The sequence below is a fragment of the Puntigrus tetrazona genome, chromosome 16 (assembly GCF_018831695.1).
Source record: "Puntigrus tetrazona isolate hp1 chromosome 16, ASM1883169v1, whole genome shotgun sequence".
NCBI lineage: Eukaryota > Metazoa > Chordata > Actinopteri > Cypriniformes > Cyprinidae > Puntigrus > Puntigrus tetrazona.
Window position 1 is genome coordinate 7,379,144 of NC_056714.1, and position 14,712 is coordinate 7,393,855.

The window sequence follows — 14,712 nt, forward strand, 5'->3', positions numbered from 1 at the left end:
TGGAGAGCGCTCGCTGGTTTGCTTGTCTGTTGCATCTTTGACGGTTTTTACAGAGACACAGACGAGGCGGCGGATAAGGCCTCCGGGCACGGCACACACACACACACGAAGCTCGCCCCGCGCCGGGAGAAACACAGAATCAGATTATTCTAGGAAGTAATGGGATCCTGTCTCACAGGCTCAGATCTACAACACTTTACGGCTTTTGGACGGCCATATGAGACTGAGACTTCAATTCTGATGCTTGGATTTATTTTCACTTAAATGTGAATCTCTCAGATTAAAAAAAATATATATGTGTTTTAACTGTAGTAGATTAAAACACACACACACTGTGTTCTTTCAAGCTCACTGAACAGGTTTCACCTGATGTCCTGAACTCACAGGAGCTGCATATGAATAAATTATCAAAAATTATAGACCTGCCATTAAAAGTTCGGTTTTAAAGTGATGACATAACAGCCCAAGCTGTAATAGAAAAACAATTATTGTAAAAATGCATCGTTTTGTATTTATCGCTCTGTAGAAATCCTAACTGATTTTCAGGCATGTTTTAATGACGACAGAAAATATATTATTTCCAGCCTCTCACATCAAGACCTCAAAGAAATATAAATCACGACATTCTGCTCCTGTTCATTTATCAGAGTGCATTCATGCAAAAAAACATAATCTTTAAAACCAATTCATCAAAAAGCCAAAAATATGTGTAATCTACAATCTCACATTCATCCAAGCAGCTTTAAGACTGTGTTTCCACCAAAGCATTGTTTCTTGAGGCTAGCGGCGTGATGAGCATCTAATTAACGCTGAGCTCTTGCTCCTTTTATTTCATTTGAGAATTTTTAAATTTGTGTAAATAGTTTTTATCCAGCCGTCCCATGGCAGTGTACTTGAACAATGACTGAACAACAACAATACTGCTCCAGCGACCCGTGTCTGTAACAGATGACATCTCTGGACCACAACAATATTAATATAAAAAATAGCCAGGCGATCCTGTAGAGCAGGAGATGATCTTCAGACGTCTACCAACATCTGCATGCTCTTCACAACCATGAGACAATCCTCAGAAATCCTTTCATTTATTCTCCAAAAGCTGCAAGCTGTTTTCAATTTCACACACAAAAAAAAATAATAATAATCTTAATTTTTGCATCTAGCAAGAATTCCCAGATTGCATGCTTTGTTGTAAAAGCAGCTCGTTGCTTGGGCAGATCGTGTGGAGTGTGTGTTAACACACGGGTCTGGCAGGCGTTGGGCTCAGGCCCCAGCAGGAGACGTGGGTCGGCCCCGAAGCTGCCAGCTTTCATTTTACAATAAACACTCGCTAACTTATATCATTTTAATTCAATTAAGCCTTATTAGAATGACTGCGCAACACAATGTTGATAAAGTGTTTACACATATATATATATATATATAAAAACAAGAACAACACCACAGATAACAGATAAATAAAATCAGCCAATCATATTTAACACCTAACATTGTGAAACATTATTTTGCAGCTAGCGCAGATAATATGAGCAGACAGAGGAAGGTTTGAGGGTGAGCCAAACCTGGGCTAAATGTGATGATCTGAATCTGAAATCTCCTTCAGGTTGAACCCGTTCAGCAGTCTCTGATAACAAAAGGCCAAAAGCTGAAATAAGCCTGAAGATCTTGTGTTCTGGACGAGCACTGACTAACACGCTTTCTGTCGTGCCGTTTGAAGGCCAGCGCCACACACGTGAGAACGGATGGAGAGACTGGAAACAGCTCCCCCGTGACCTCTGACCTTGTGATGAGAGCGTTCAGACTTTAAGAGACGGAGACACATTTAATGAATGTCCAGACAGTCTGAAAATAATTATAAGAATAATTATTATAATCTTAACGTAAACCTGCTACAGTAAAAACCAGTCTTTGGTCTGTTAGGACAGGACAATATTTGTCTGTGTTACAGCTATTTGAAGAGGATGCAAAAAAATCTAAACATAGAGAAAATTAAACTTGTCCAAATGAAGTTCTCAGCGATGCATATCACTAATAAAAAATATATATTTTCGCATATTTGTTTGAAAAATGAGCTTTACGAAATATCCGAATGATTTTGGCATAAAATAGAAATGAATCATTTTCCTGTGCTGTGATACAGCTGACTGAAGGATGAGGAGCATGCATCTGACCTTACACTGAATCACATTTTACAGTAGATTACTGCTATATTTATATTTAAATATAACAGTATTTATATTTTATATTTATATTTTTTAAAAAGAAAAAGTCACCTTAGAACTTCATTTACAATTAATTTTTCCCCCAGATATTAGTACTTCAGCGGGTTGGTATATTAATATCTCATGATTTAATAAAAGATAGGGTTTTACTGTAAATTAAAGCTAATTTACTGAAATTAAAAGGTAAAACTTTTTACATTTTGCTCGCATATTTTCACAGTAAAGTCCTGTTAGCAACAGCTGCTGGTTTTTTAGTACATTTCAGAGATGTGTGTCATTTATATTACGTGTTCCTGTGTGTTTGAGAGATTCAGAAGAGTAGTGTTGAAACCGATGATAAACTCTCTCCAGCTTTTCTTCATCCATATATTCACGTATCCGTGTGACAGAAATGCCGGTAGGTTGTGATTAAAGCTCACTTGTGAATGCTAGATTTAGGTTCTTTCTTTCTTTCTTTAAATCAGCACAGCGGTGTACGAGCGTGACTGAAGGACTGAGAAGATGGAGAAACACGGAGAAACGGTTCCCTGATTCCACACCTTGCCTCTTTTCTTGAAGTCAAACACATACAAACACCTTTCATTTACATTCATTAAAATAAAATAAGATAAGTGTAAACGTAAATAATAATTCCTGCTGGATTCGTGTGCATCACATTAATAACTGTGTGTTCTGTTTTGCAAAAAGGGTTTTATGAAATTGGAGTCAGCTTTCAGGGAAGAATCTGTTTGGAAGCAGCGGGAAAAAAACCCCGAAATAAACCGTAGCTTCTTTAAGGAAAGCAGCAGATAGGTATAAATGCTTCACGGGCCAGGAATTATCCTTTTTTTAATCACTTCATCTGTACATTTTACTGAGAAACACACTTCTGAATGTTGTGTAAAGCCTGATTTAACAGCAGTAAGCAAGAAGGGCGGAGCTTTGTCTTAAAGGGACAGGTCCCCAAGATCAAAATGTCCCCAAGTGTATCATTTTCTGCAGAACAAACAAAAGAAGATAGTTTGCAGAATGACGATAAACAGCTTTGGGTAGCGTCGACGTTCACTGTATGGACAATAAAACAGACATTTCCTAGATTATCTTCTGTCGTGTTACTCAAACGGTCCGGGGGTGAATGACCACAGATCGATCACGTCTGAGTGTACTGTCACTTTAAGATGATCTGTTTATTCTGGTGAATGATGTCATTTACTGGCTCTGTTTCACTCACGCTGGTCACTTTAAGGTCAGCAGGAGTTTTATTCTGATAAAAGCTGTGTCAGACTCCTAAAGCATCACACACACAGCTTCCAGAAGAAACTCTTTGTTTTCATGAAGGGACAGATGTTCTTGTCCAGTTTGGTCTTATTTATCATTATTCTACTTTGAAGCACACGTGAAAGACGCTGACATTTAGCTAAACGTGTACTTGTTTAATTAGAGACGCTTAGCCTGCCTTTTAAAATCAAACGTGGCAACAGTTTTATTCCTAAACTTTTATTTGAATATGACATCATAATACCACGCTCTATATTTCCATGAATAAACCTCTGAGAGAAGCTGTCGGCCAATCACTGTGAGGAGAGTTAATAAACAAGCTGACATCATCATCCGTAGCATCTCTCCCTCTGTTCTGTGTTCTAGAGCTAAGAGGGAGAACATATATAACACACACTCTTGAATTACCACAAAGATGTCGTATTGATTGAACTTATTTCTATATATTTTCCACACTCCTCAATCTTTTCTCATAAACCTGGACTGCAACGATAAAAATGCAATAATGACTGCTAGAATTATTATATACAAAAAAAAAGAATATATGAGCATCAGAGCATCGTCTGCGTTCAGTGAGGAACAGCGTCAGGACCATCAGGAGCTTCTACAGAAGAGACCCTGAGCTGAGAGAAGAAGAGACTCAAGAAAGTGAAAGCGTTCTTGATTTCATGTCTTCACTATCTTAAACTGCTGCAGCACACATCAGCTCTACTTTTGTCTGCTTTTCTCTGCATTACTTCATTTCAGAGCCGCGACCTCCAACATGGACAAAACGTGCGGTGGGCGGGGCCGCCGGCGCTCCATTGGCTCGTACGATTCCCGCTCGCCTCCGATTGGCTGCCGATGACATCATGCCGGAGACTGATGACATCATAGCGGAGAGCCGCCGCGAGGCTGGATGCTCGGCTGCTTCCGCCGCAGTCTGAGCTCACGCGATCGGAGGAAGATGATGGGGTTACTCGACCAAACGTTCATGTGATGAAGAAGAGGGCTGCAGTGCGGCTCTGAGTGTTTCCTGCAGAAACAGTGCGCTGTCCAGCTCCGCGCGTGCTGAACACACACACACACACACACACACACACACCGAGGCTCTCGATCGCTCCTGACTGGCAGGTGCAGCGCCGGGTGACGTCATCGAGCTGGGTCTGACGTCACGCGCGACACTCATTCGCGTTCACGCGCTTTCTCTCTACGTCAGTCCTCGAGACACACAACAAACGCGATTTAAACGAAGGACACTCACCTTTGTTTTGTCCGCCGCGACTAGACGATGAACAGGAACAGTCCAATAATCCCGAAGGAAAGTAATCATATTCCACAAAGAAAATATCAGTTAAATAAATCCTTCAAAGGGCGTCCTTAAAAACAGAAGTCCCCCGGTCCTGGAGGTCCTGTGTCTGCTGGCCTGCAACATAAAGAGAGCACAGACTGAATTAATGGCTTCGTGAGAATGATAACTCTTAAAAAGCGTTTAATAAACATATGATCAGACACTCATTCCAGCTGAAAGATGATTTGAGGAATAAACGATTTAATCGAAATGTTCAAATCAATTTTAAAAACTTAATTTTAACTTTTAAATTTAAAAACTTAACTCAGTTTTTAATTTCCTAAAAAGTCTTATGGGCTTTAACTTCAGAAACAGAACTGTTTTATTTGTAAGCGTTTCTTATTCACCTGTGAACTTCAGGAAGATAAACCAATCAAGAGACAACTCTGTTCAAACTCAACTAACTTCGTGTCTCCAGAGCATCAACAATTAACAACGATTACAATTATTTTAGAAAAACACGGTTGTTGTTTTTTAAATTAAAAAAATAAGAAAGCAAACGATCTGTTCAGGAATACCGTCATGATCTGCTCTGCTTGAACAACTGCGTGCACTATTTAACAAAAACATGTCTTTCTACGAGGAGGCATGGACCTCTCACCTCATATGATGAATTCGTACATTTTTTGGTCTTTTCTTAGCAAACTTTTTAAAAAGTCAGCTGGATCCTCCGGGGTATGAGGTCTTCTAGGAGATCGTGTGTGTGGAGGTTCCTCACGGTCTGCAGAACAAAGAAACTCCATCGTGCCTTTCTAAGTTCTGTAACAAAGGGCTGCTCGACGAACCTGTTGCTCTTCACACAGTCTCATCAGTATTCGTCCACCGAGCAGCAAAAACACGGCTTTAAAAGCAGGAGTCTGCTGAATTCTTCAGTTTGTGTTCATTCATCAAGGCTACATCCTCCGGAAGATTAAACAGATCGATGCCCGGAGCTTCTGCTCAAACAAACTCGTCTTTCGTTTAGGATTAATTGTAAAAGACTTGTCGGTCGTAATTTTCGGTCAACTTCCTTCTCCGATCAACTTTTGACAGCTTTGTCTTCCTGCGTCATCCTCGGTCCCTCGTGAGCCAAAAGTGGAAAATAAGTCTGCGGTTTTTAGTTTCTCCGAAATGCATCCTGTGGTGTTCGCCGTCCACTTTCTTCCTAGTTCATCTTCATCTCTAGTTCGAGCATCTCGAGTCGCGCTGAACAAAGGACCGCTCCTCTGCTTTGTGCTCAACTTTGAGAGCTGACGCGCAAACTCTTCGAGAACTTTTTGAGACGGAATTCGCGGCGAAACGGATTCGAGCGCGAGGCGACTTCAACCTGAGCGCGTGCCGAAAGCTCACCTGAGATCCTCGCGAGGTCCGGGCGCGAGGAAGCGCGCGGGAAAACTTTTCCTCTGCGTGTTTGGGTCGTGTTGATGGTCCCTTTGTCTACACGTGTGAAGGGGGTTCTTGGCCGCGCCTTGTTCATTTCAGTTCGAGTCCCGCCCTCTACATACAACTAAATAACAACAAAGAGAGCAACTTACTGGAGCGCGTTCTTTACATCTCCAAGGGTTTGTGCCATTAAAGGATTCTCTGCTTTTCTGATATTTCACCCGAACATTGAACTTTTAAAAATACACATCTGCAGTGTGTGATGTGAATGCATTCGAGCACAACGTGAAGTATTAGGAAGGAGCTGCAGACACTTGAATAAGTTGCGTTGACACGCCCCACGAGCACGCGCTTGAACTTCACGACGGATGTTTCCAGATCAGAACTCAATCTTAGGGGTCACTTTACTCAATATAAAGCCTGCGTGTATCAGGTAAGACGTTCAGAGGGACTTGAGCTCAGTGCGGCCTGGCCACGTTACCATAGCAACAGCGATCGGCATCCGGCGCGAAATAAAACAAGTAAATAAAACGCGTTTCGATATGCATTCACCTTCAGCGTTTATAAGTTCTGATATTTTACGATTTAATGCGACAGTGCACAGTGAAAAACGACATTATTTCCTAAGGTAAGTGGTTGCAGTCAATTTATTCGGGTCACATTTAAATAAACAAATCTTGGGGAAAGTAAATCAACTAAATGAGTTCACATATAGCTAAAATAACTTACCAGCATCCACTTACCTTAAAAAGTAGGCTTTTTCAGTGTACGTTAATGAATATATATATACATACATTGTTTGTGTGTGCTGGTGTGTAGTGAACAGATCAATAATAGTGTACTAAAGATCAGCAGATGTAGTTTCATGTCATTCTCAACTCATCCAGCGAGGATCTGATCTCCTCAGAAGATTACAGGACTAACTAGCTGTAATTAGAGTAAATGACTTTTTAAACTCCTTTAATCACACTATAATATTTCATTGATGGTCGCATATTATTCACACTATATCAATAAACAATCAATAATTCATTGATTCTTCCTGTTCCCTCTTTTTTGATCCATTCAGTTTTCCTTTCTGAAATATCCTACCACTTATACATCAGTCATTAATCAGACAAGAATGATTTTAAAGTAAGTATTTTAGTAATTATGCGTCACATTTGCATGTTCTCTGGTTATCTGTTGCATGGCATGAAGGTAAACATTAAATCAAATACTCAAAAGATATTTAATCATGATTTGTTTTCATTTATTTTTACGGTTCAATGAATTGCTGTCTTCTCATTAAAGTCAAAGCCCTGCAGTTCCTTTATGAACCCAGTCATATGTTTGATGTTAGTTTCAGCGTATGAAATATAATACATTACTGCTTGTGTTCTTCTATCAATGAGGTGCAAGATAATCATATTTAAATCAATGAGATAAACGGGTTAGATCAAAAGTGACCGATATATATTACGTAAAATATGTAACGTAAGGTGATTCGTTTTCCTTCAGTCTTCGTGAGGAACTCATTCTTTCAGAGTTTAGATCAGCAGCGAAGTCTGACTAAATAAAACACTTCTTATTATTAGAGAAGAGTTTTTAGTAAAGCGTTTCATTCCTGTGATGAACACTGAGAAGTTGAACTCTGTTAAGGTTATAGAGTATATATCTGTTATTATTGTGAAAAATCATGCTTTTTATGACGGCTGTCTCTTAACAGAGCGGCTGGACGGAGATGAACTGGAACACAAAGAGAAAACGTTCCTTGTTTTGGCAGACAAGCTCTTCGTTATTAATGGTAATTGTTGACTTCATTATTTGTATTAATATTAAAATTGAAAAAGCTCTACTTCACATTATTAGTTGATTGAGGTCTGATGTATACGGTTTGTTTGGCTTCAGATTGCATGACATTTTATTGACATTTTAAGGAAATCCCGAGCAGCAACTTTCCTCCAGCATTTTGAGTAAAGAGTATGTTAAGGATTAATGTTATCTTATGATCATAATTCTGAGAAAGTATTTATAATCTTTGGTTGCATATGCCTTCATTTGTGTCAAATAGCATGTAATGCAATGAAACTGTAAATGATTTGATTTAAATGGTCTCTAAGGAGTGTTTCGTCACACACCGATCGTTTCTTTGCATGCTCACAATGCTAGCAAACTGACCACTGATGATACAGAACTCATTACTGAATCATAACTACAATATTTGTGACACATTTATGACAAAGGAAGAAATATACTGGATTACACCAATTAAATGCAATGAATTTCACCAATACCACAAATGTTTATTATCATTATTTAAAAATGCTGTCAGTTATAAAAGTTTTGAGAGATCTTGTGTTTTTTTAGTGTGTTCTCAGACTGGTTTCAGGTCAAAAGAACTTCCTCGACCTTCTCCTGAAACGCAGATATGTGCCATATTTCAAAAGGACGGGATTGGAGGAGATGCTCTTTTATATTCAGTGTTTTAGATCAGAAACTCTGCACAAAAAGACAAACTGTGTCTGTGTTCAATAAATATATAATATATATAGAGAGAGAGAGAGACACAACTGGACTTTAATATATATATATATATTCAATAAAAAGTCATGGTTCCACATAATAGCAGTGGTTTCTAATTTCACTTATTTCATAGGAAATATGTTTACTTTCATAATGAATCCCACGTGAGGGTACTTATATGTTCACTACTGAGTGAAGGTCATGGTGTTTATCCTCACTTTAGAGCAGCCTGTGTTCAGGCTCTGCTGTGAAGAAAGCGTCTTCTTTTACACGCTAGCGGCTGCCAGAAGTGTCTCTCTCTGTTTCTGCGCAGGAAACGGTAATATAACGCGCCGCAGCACGCAGAGACACCCCTTCCTCTGGAGAACGGATCCGAGCCGTTCCCGGGCTCTCCGGACTCCCTCGCGGCGCGTGCGCGGGCTTCTTCAGGGCGTCCGGCGGCGGGAAAGCGCGCGCTCGCTTCGTTTCCGCGCATTCTTAAAGGCGGCGCGCGCGTGGGCGCAGCTTCATGGCGGCGGTGGAGAAACATCACGCACGCGGTCGCCGGCGTCCCATCCCCCTCTCGGAGAGCCCAGACCGTCTGGGGAAGGGGAGGAGAGTCTGCCAGACAGCCAGCCAGTCAACGAGTGCATCGAGCCACGCGGATCACCTTTCGGCGGAGACGCGCCTGTGCGCATTCACGATCGAGGAGCGAGTGAACTCCGGCGACCCGCTCGCGCGCGCGTTACGTTACCGTCGCCGTGAGCGCGTCGTGCGTGGACCCGCAGACACTCCTGACCTGCTCACATATAAACGAGCGTTAAAAGTCGTCGAGGCAGGTAACGCGCGCTCTGCGAGTCCAAACGCACCGGACACGCCCACTTATGCAAATGAGAAAGTGAGTCAACAGCGCAGTGTTTAGGGTTCAGTTCCAGCTGAGTTTATTTCCTTTATGAAAAAGTTCTGTACAGGAGTATATGAACAATCTGACAGGCAGTGACTTGACACGATAAGCTGGCATGATTCGACAAAACAAGATTTCTACACAGCATATTGCACAGAATGGATGAAAATAAAGTTCATATATTTCAACCGTATATATAAAAATCCTTAACAAGCATCTTGAAATGAAGAAAAGGCTAAGCAGGGATGTATAAAGATAGTGCCTGTCGAGATAAAGCGCAACAACATACAATAACACACACTTTTCTGCCTATGATACAGCTGTACAAAGATGCTTTTTTTTTTCTTTTTTAACACAACAGCTATAAACCTGAATCGGAAATACAAATCTATTCACCATGCCTTAAGAGACTAAAACAATCAGCTATACTTATCCGACAAGTAGAAAAGATTAAATATTCAAACACAATGAGGAACGCAGCACATAATCGTCGCGAAGCTCAAGTGGATCCTTTGAATACGTCTGAAGATTTCCATCCAGTGGCTTCTCGAGATATAAAACGCCAAGAAAAGTCGCTCGTTTTAAAGCTACAATCGGTTTAATTCGGCACGCTCAGAGAAAAATGTAAAAACGAAGCACATGTTGGCTTGACTGGGTTTTGGTGTGTGTGTGTGTGTGTGTGTGTGTGTGTGTGTGTGTGTCTTTAAGACGCCTGCAGATCGAGACTGTAAACATGAAACAGGAGGTCGATTCAGACACGACTCACCCGACTCTTCAGACCCAAACACCCCCCTCTTTATATATATTTGTACAAAAATACACTGAGAAAATAATCAAACGTTTCCTCTCTTTAAGTGTCAAAAGTCTACATTTAAATATAAAAAAAACAAAAGGTTCAAATGCTAGCCCTTCTTCGGAGAAGGAGACGGACAGACAGATGAGAACAGAGAACCAAGAAGAGCTGTTTGGTCAGAATAGAAATACATCCGTAAAAAATGTCATCTGAAGAAGACAGAAAAGAAACAGCTTCGGAAACTTAAACGTTTTGGTCCTGAATCGTAGAGAGAGAAGTATATAAAGTTCAGCACAGGTTTGAGTTTATGTTTGAATCCTGAAGTTAAGAATGAAAACAGCTGGTGATTTTTTTTTTCCTGCGAGGAGGAAATCAAACATAGCGCCATCTATCCATTAACTGATCCTAAGCACAGTCTTACAGAAATCTTACAAGAGAGGACAGATAACATGCGGTCTTTTTTTTCTCCTTTTTCTTTATGTAAAAATCGGCTCGCCTTTCGTCCAGAAATCCTCCGCGCCGAAAGCAGAGCCTCGAGTCCACGAGGCGAAAGGTTCAAGTTCATAAAGGTCTCTTTTGAAGTAAAAACGATTAAAACGGACGCCCTCGTGTACGTGCAAATCAATCACAGTTTTCCAGTTGCGAACGCGTTTTCTCAAGCACTCCCGGTGAAGTTCTTCCTCTCGCTCCGAGCGCGGGGAAAGGACTCCGGCCCTGCCGCGACAAAGCGTCTGACGCGCGGCTTCGCTTTTCCGTCCCGCCCGCGTCTCGCCAAAGCGCCGCGGCTTCCGGAGCCTTTACGCGGAGGCTTATTTTACAAACAAACGCACTTGTCTGCTATCCCCTGTGTCCGGCGTTCCTCCTCTAGTTCAGCACGTGAGCCGTGAACACCAAGTTGGAAATGGTGGACTCCAGCCAGTCCCCAGAAATCATCTCGCTCACCTCCGGAGTGCAGTAGTCGGGGAACTCGAAGTGAGAAGCGCCGGACTCGAAGTGCATGTCGAAGTCTCTGTCCAGCACCGACGAGCCGATGCTTCCCAGGGACATGCTGTCAAAGCCCGGGCTCGGGTTGACGTCCAGCGCGTCGTCGTCGAGCTCCTCGTCGGAGGAAGACGAGAACTGCGACGAAGAGGAGGAGGAGGAGTGCGACGCGGACGGAGCGGGCGAAGACGCGCGCATGCCGGTGTATCGGTGGCGGTCCGGGGACGCGCCGCTGGGGGAGTCGGCGCCCTCTTTGCCGCTGCTCGCGCCGTCCTCGTACAGACTCAGCGGGTCGCTGGACTCGGCGGAGCTGCTCAGCGTCGGGCTCCCGGGCACGGCTGCCGAGGACGCGCTTACGCCGCTGCCGCCTCCGAAGACGTACACCCGCTTGGCCTTCTTGTCAGGGATCTGCTTGGAAGCCGGCGCGGACTTGGACTTGTAGAGAGAGTGGTGGTCCGCGGGGAACGCGCTCTTGGCGCCGGACAGGACTATCTTGTGCGGCTTGCCTGCGGATCTGGAGCCGCCGCTCTTCTTCGCCGGTTTGGAGCCGCTGCTCCCGCTGATCTTCTCTCCCTTCTCGCTCGGCTTGGAGCCGCTCGACTTCACCTTCTTTCTCGGCCGGTACTTGTAGTCGGGGTAGTCTGCCATGTGCTTGAGCCGCAGCCGCTCCGCCTCTCGGATGAAGGGGATCTTGTCGCTGTCTTTGAGGAGCTTCCAGCGCTTGCCGAGTCTCTTGGAGATCTCCGCGTTGTGCATATCCGGCGACTGCTCCATGATCTTGCGCCTCTCGATTTGCGACCACACCATGAACGCGTTCATCGGTCTCTTGATGTGGCCGCTGGGGGTTTTGCACCAGCCGGGGTCGAGCTTGTCCGCGCCGGGCTCCGTGGAGCCGGGGGTCGGCGAGGAAGCCGCGTCCAGATCCAGCGCGCCGGAATCGGACGAGTCCCCGGCGAACAGCGCGTCGGGGTTTTCCGTGCTGCTGCTTTTCTGGACCATCGCTACAGCGAGCGTGCTCTCTCGAGTCCGACGCGTCGCCAAAGAAAACTCAGTCTGATAATAGTCCTGAGGAGAGCTGGTGCACCGCACGCGCGCTTTCAGTCGTGCTCAGTGCGGTGGCTTGGCGTGTGTCTAAAGTTCTGTTTCGGGGCTTTATCATACGGTTCACGGAGCTGAAACCGTGCCCGTGCATCCAGTATTAATGCTGTAACAGTCGGCGAGCCGCGGAAAGTTTGTGCACGCGCGCAGCCGGGCTCGGGGTTAGTGTGTGCGCTGCGACGCAGCAAAGCTCTGTTCGAGTTTCGAAAGATATCTGACTCCTTCTGCATATCCTTCCCCCTTCAAACCGTGCGGGAAAACCGGGACGCAATGCTAGCACGAGTGTCCGTCTTTTAAAAGCGGGCTGTAAGTTTCAACACACTTCTATTCTCTGCCTCATGCGGCTTTATCCGTTTCCAATGGTATAATAGCGACGGCGGCCGGCCAATCGGCGGCTGTCTCTACCCTTCTCCGAGCCAAGAACACGCCCACTCTCTTTTCATTGGAGCAAAAAGGAATCTAATAATAATCAGCGCGTGCAATGAGGAGCTTTGGGTCTGACCTCATTCCAGTATACAAGACAAACTTAGTTTTTAAAGGTACAAGCCGATGTGTGTTTTTCATTTTTGCGTGTCGACGAGGGAGGCGTGATCTTTTAAACCTTAGAAATAGAAACATCCTGCGTACAGTGAGAAAAGAGTCGCCTCGCAGCGCGTCCGCGCTCACATATAAAGAAACACGGGATATTAAACAGCCAGCACGTCTGTGGAGATTAAAAGCCCTGTCCGTGAATAATTGATAGCCTGCGACTGGCTCTGTGTGTGTGTGTGTGTGTGTGTGTGTGCCTCTGGTTTCTGAGCCCTGGGCAGTGTGAGAGAGTTCAGTCTGCGCGCGCTGATGTTGTGGCGGAATCTGGAGAGGGCGGTCCTTCTTCACGAGAACACGCCCCAAACCCGAAACACAAGCGGCGCGCGTCACCAAAGTCAAGGCTGAGCGGCGCTCTCTAGACCTGAGCTCGCCGAAAGCCCCAGACCCGGTCTGTCACTCCTCCTCCTTCCCGTGCAGCAGCGTTTAGTGCCGTTTCTCCGACCGGGGCTGTCTGGAGGTCCGCGGTCAAAAACGCGTTCGGTTCCAACGCTTGTTGTTGAGGCGGACACGAGCCTGGCGCGGCTCCCGGAGCGCAGACACCGACGCTAGATGGCGGAGTGGAGCCGAGGGACGCGCTCGCGCTTAATGCAACAGAATGTATATTTGTCTGAGAATTACATAACGACCATCCGAGAGATATTTCACAACGGTTTACATCCTTGTTATCGTTTACCGTGAGCTCAGGCGCCCGACTCAAACCTTACTGCGGGTTGCCTTCGTGGCTCATCAACAAATAAAACAAAACGCGTTACGTGTCGTTCCTCGCGTTTTTTGCATCTTTTAAAAACATTGTCTAAATATCGTAAAACACACCTATAAATAAATGCGGGATGGACATGTGTAAATAATGATAAGAGTCACGTGGGGTGTAGGTTTATGGCTGAACAGATCAGGACAGTAAACCTGGAAAAGGCCGAGCAGCAGGTGCAGGGCGTCTCTGACACACAGATCAACATATTAATATCACATACTGGGGTTTATTGGGTGTTATTGCAGGGTCACTGGTTTATCCAGTGTTTAGCTTCTGTTAAAGTGTTGAGGCTGAGGATGCACGTGTGTAAACTTAGTCAGCCATCCAGCATCGACATGAATGTTTCACAGCCATCTTTATTTACTCCAAAAAAAAAACCCAAATCATCCAATGTCATTAAGTTTTTCAGCGCTGCAGCTAGAATTCTGGAATTGAATGGTGTTTTAATCATAAGGCATGATTAATAAAAGCAATAAAAGTAAATAAAATCTCTGCTTTAATTCAAGGTCATAAAAACGGAGGATGCTGCTGTTTTAATGAGTTCGGCCTACACGCCATTACTGTTATTGCTTGTCGTGTCATCTTCCCATCGTCCTGCGGTTCTGCTCACAGTCTAATGATCACCGATGAATAATTGATCCGCTCTGAGAACACGTATGTAGAGTGTGTGTGTGCATCTCCGAGCCGACTGTTTGGACACACACACACACACACACACACACCTCGTGTACATGTAGGTCACACGTGTACATAAATCTGTGTCACGCACTGACAAGAAAGCACACATCTGCTGCACTATAATGAAGATATTGATCATCGTATCATGCAAAGTGTATTTGAACAGCTGCTTCAGACGTATCTTATCTTATCGGCCGAGCAGCTGTCTGGTGATGCCCGGTTAATCATCTCTAGACGCAGCTCCCAGCATGCCTCCTGACCAGA

General features: G+C 44.1%; 1 protein-coding gene and 1 long non-coding RNA gene across 9 annotated transcripts in view; both read right to left on the reverse strand.

The window, feature by feature from the left end:
* LOC122360224 overlaps nt 1-7,207 on the reverse strand; it is a 54,825-nt gene extending 47,618 nt beyond the window's left edge. For 2 of the 8 annotated variants that reach the window (XR_006252782.1, XR_006252783.1), the window contains exons 1-2: nt 5,411-7,190; nt 4,723-4,884 (exon numbers count right to left, since the gene is read on the reverse strand). This is a non-coding gene — a long non-coding RNA (uncharacterized LOC122360224). Of the gene's footprint in view, nt 1-4,722; nt 4,885-5,410 lie in introns of all 8 variants that reach the window. The other 6 variants (XR_006252788.1, XR_006252786.1, XR_006252787.1 and 3 more) reach the window with 4 other exon arrangements.
* Nucleotides 7,208-9,572: 2,365 nt separating this feature from the next.
* sox4b (SRY-box transcription factor 4b) lies at nt 9,573-13,175 on the reverse strand. The gene has a single exon (XM_043260642.1). It carries the CDS (start codon nt 12,330-12,332, stop codon nt 11,217-11,219), a length of 1,116 nt encoding a protein of 371 aa, XP_043116577.1. The 5' UTR covers nt 12,333-13,175; the 3' UTR covers nt 9,573-11,216.
* Nucleotides 13,176-14,712: the final 1,537 nt, after the last annotated feature.

Coding starts and splice junctions, on each gene's coding strand:
- sox4b (XM_043260642.1), bottom strand. CDS start 12,332: ATGGTCCAGAAAAGCAGCAGCACGGAAAACCCCGACGCGCTGTTCGCC.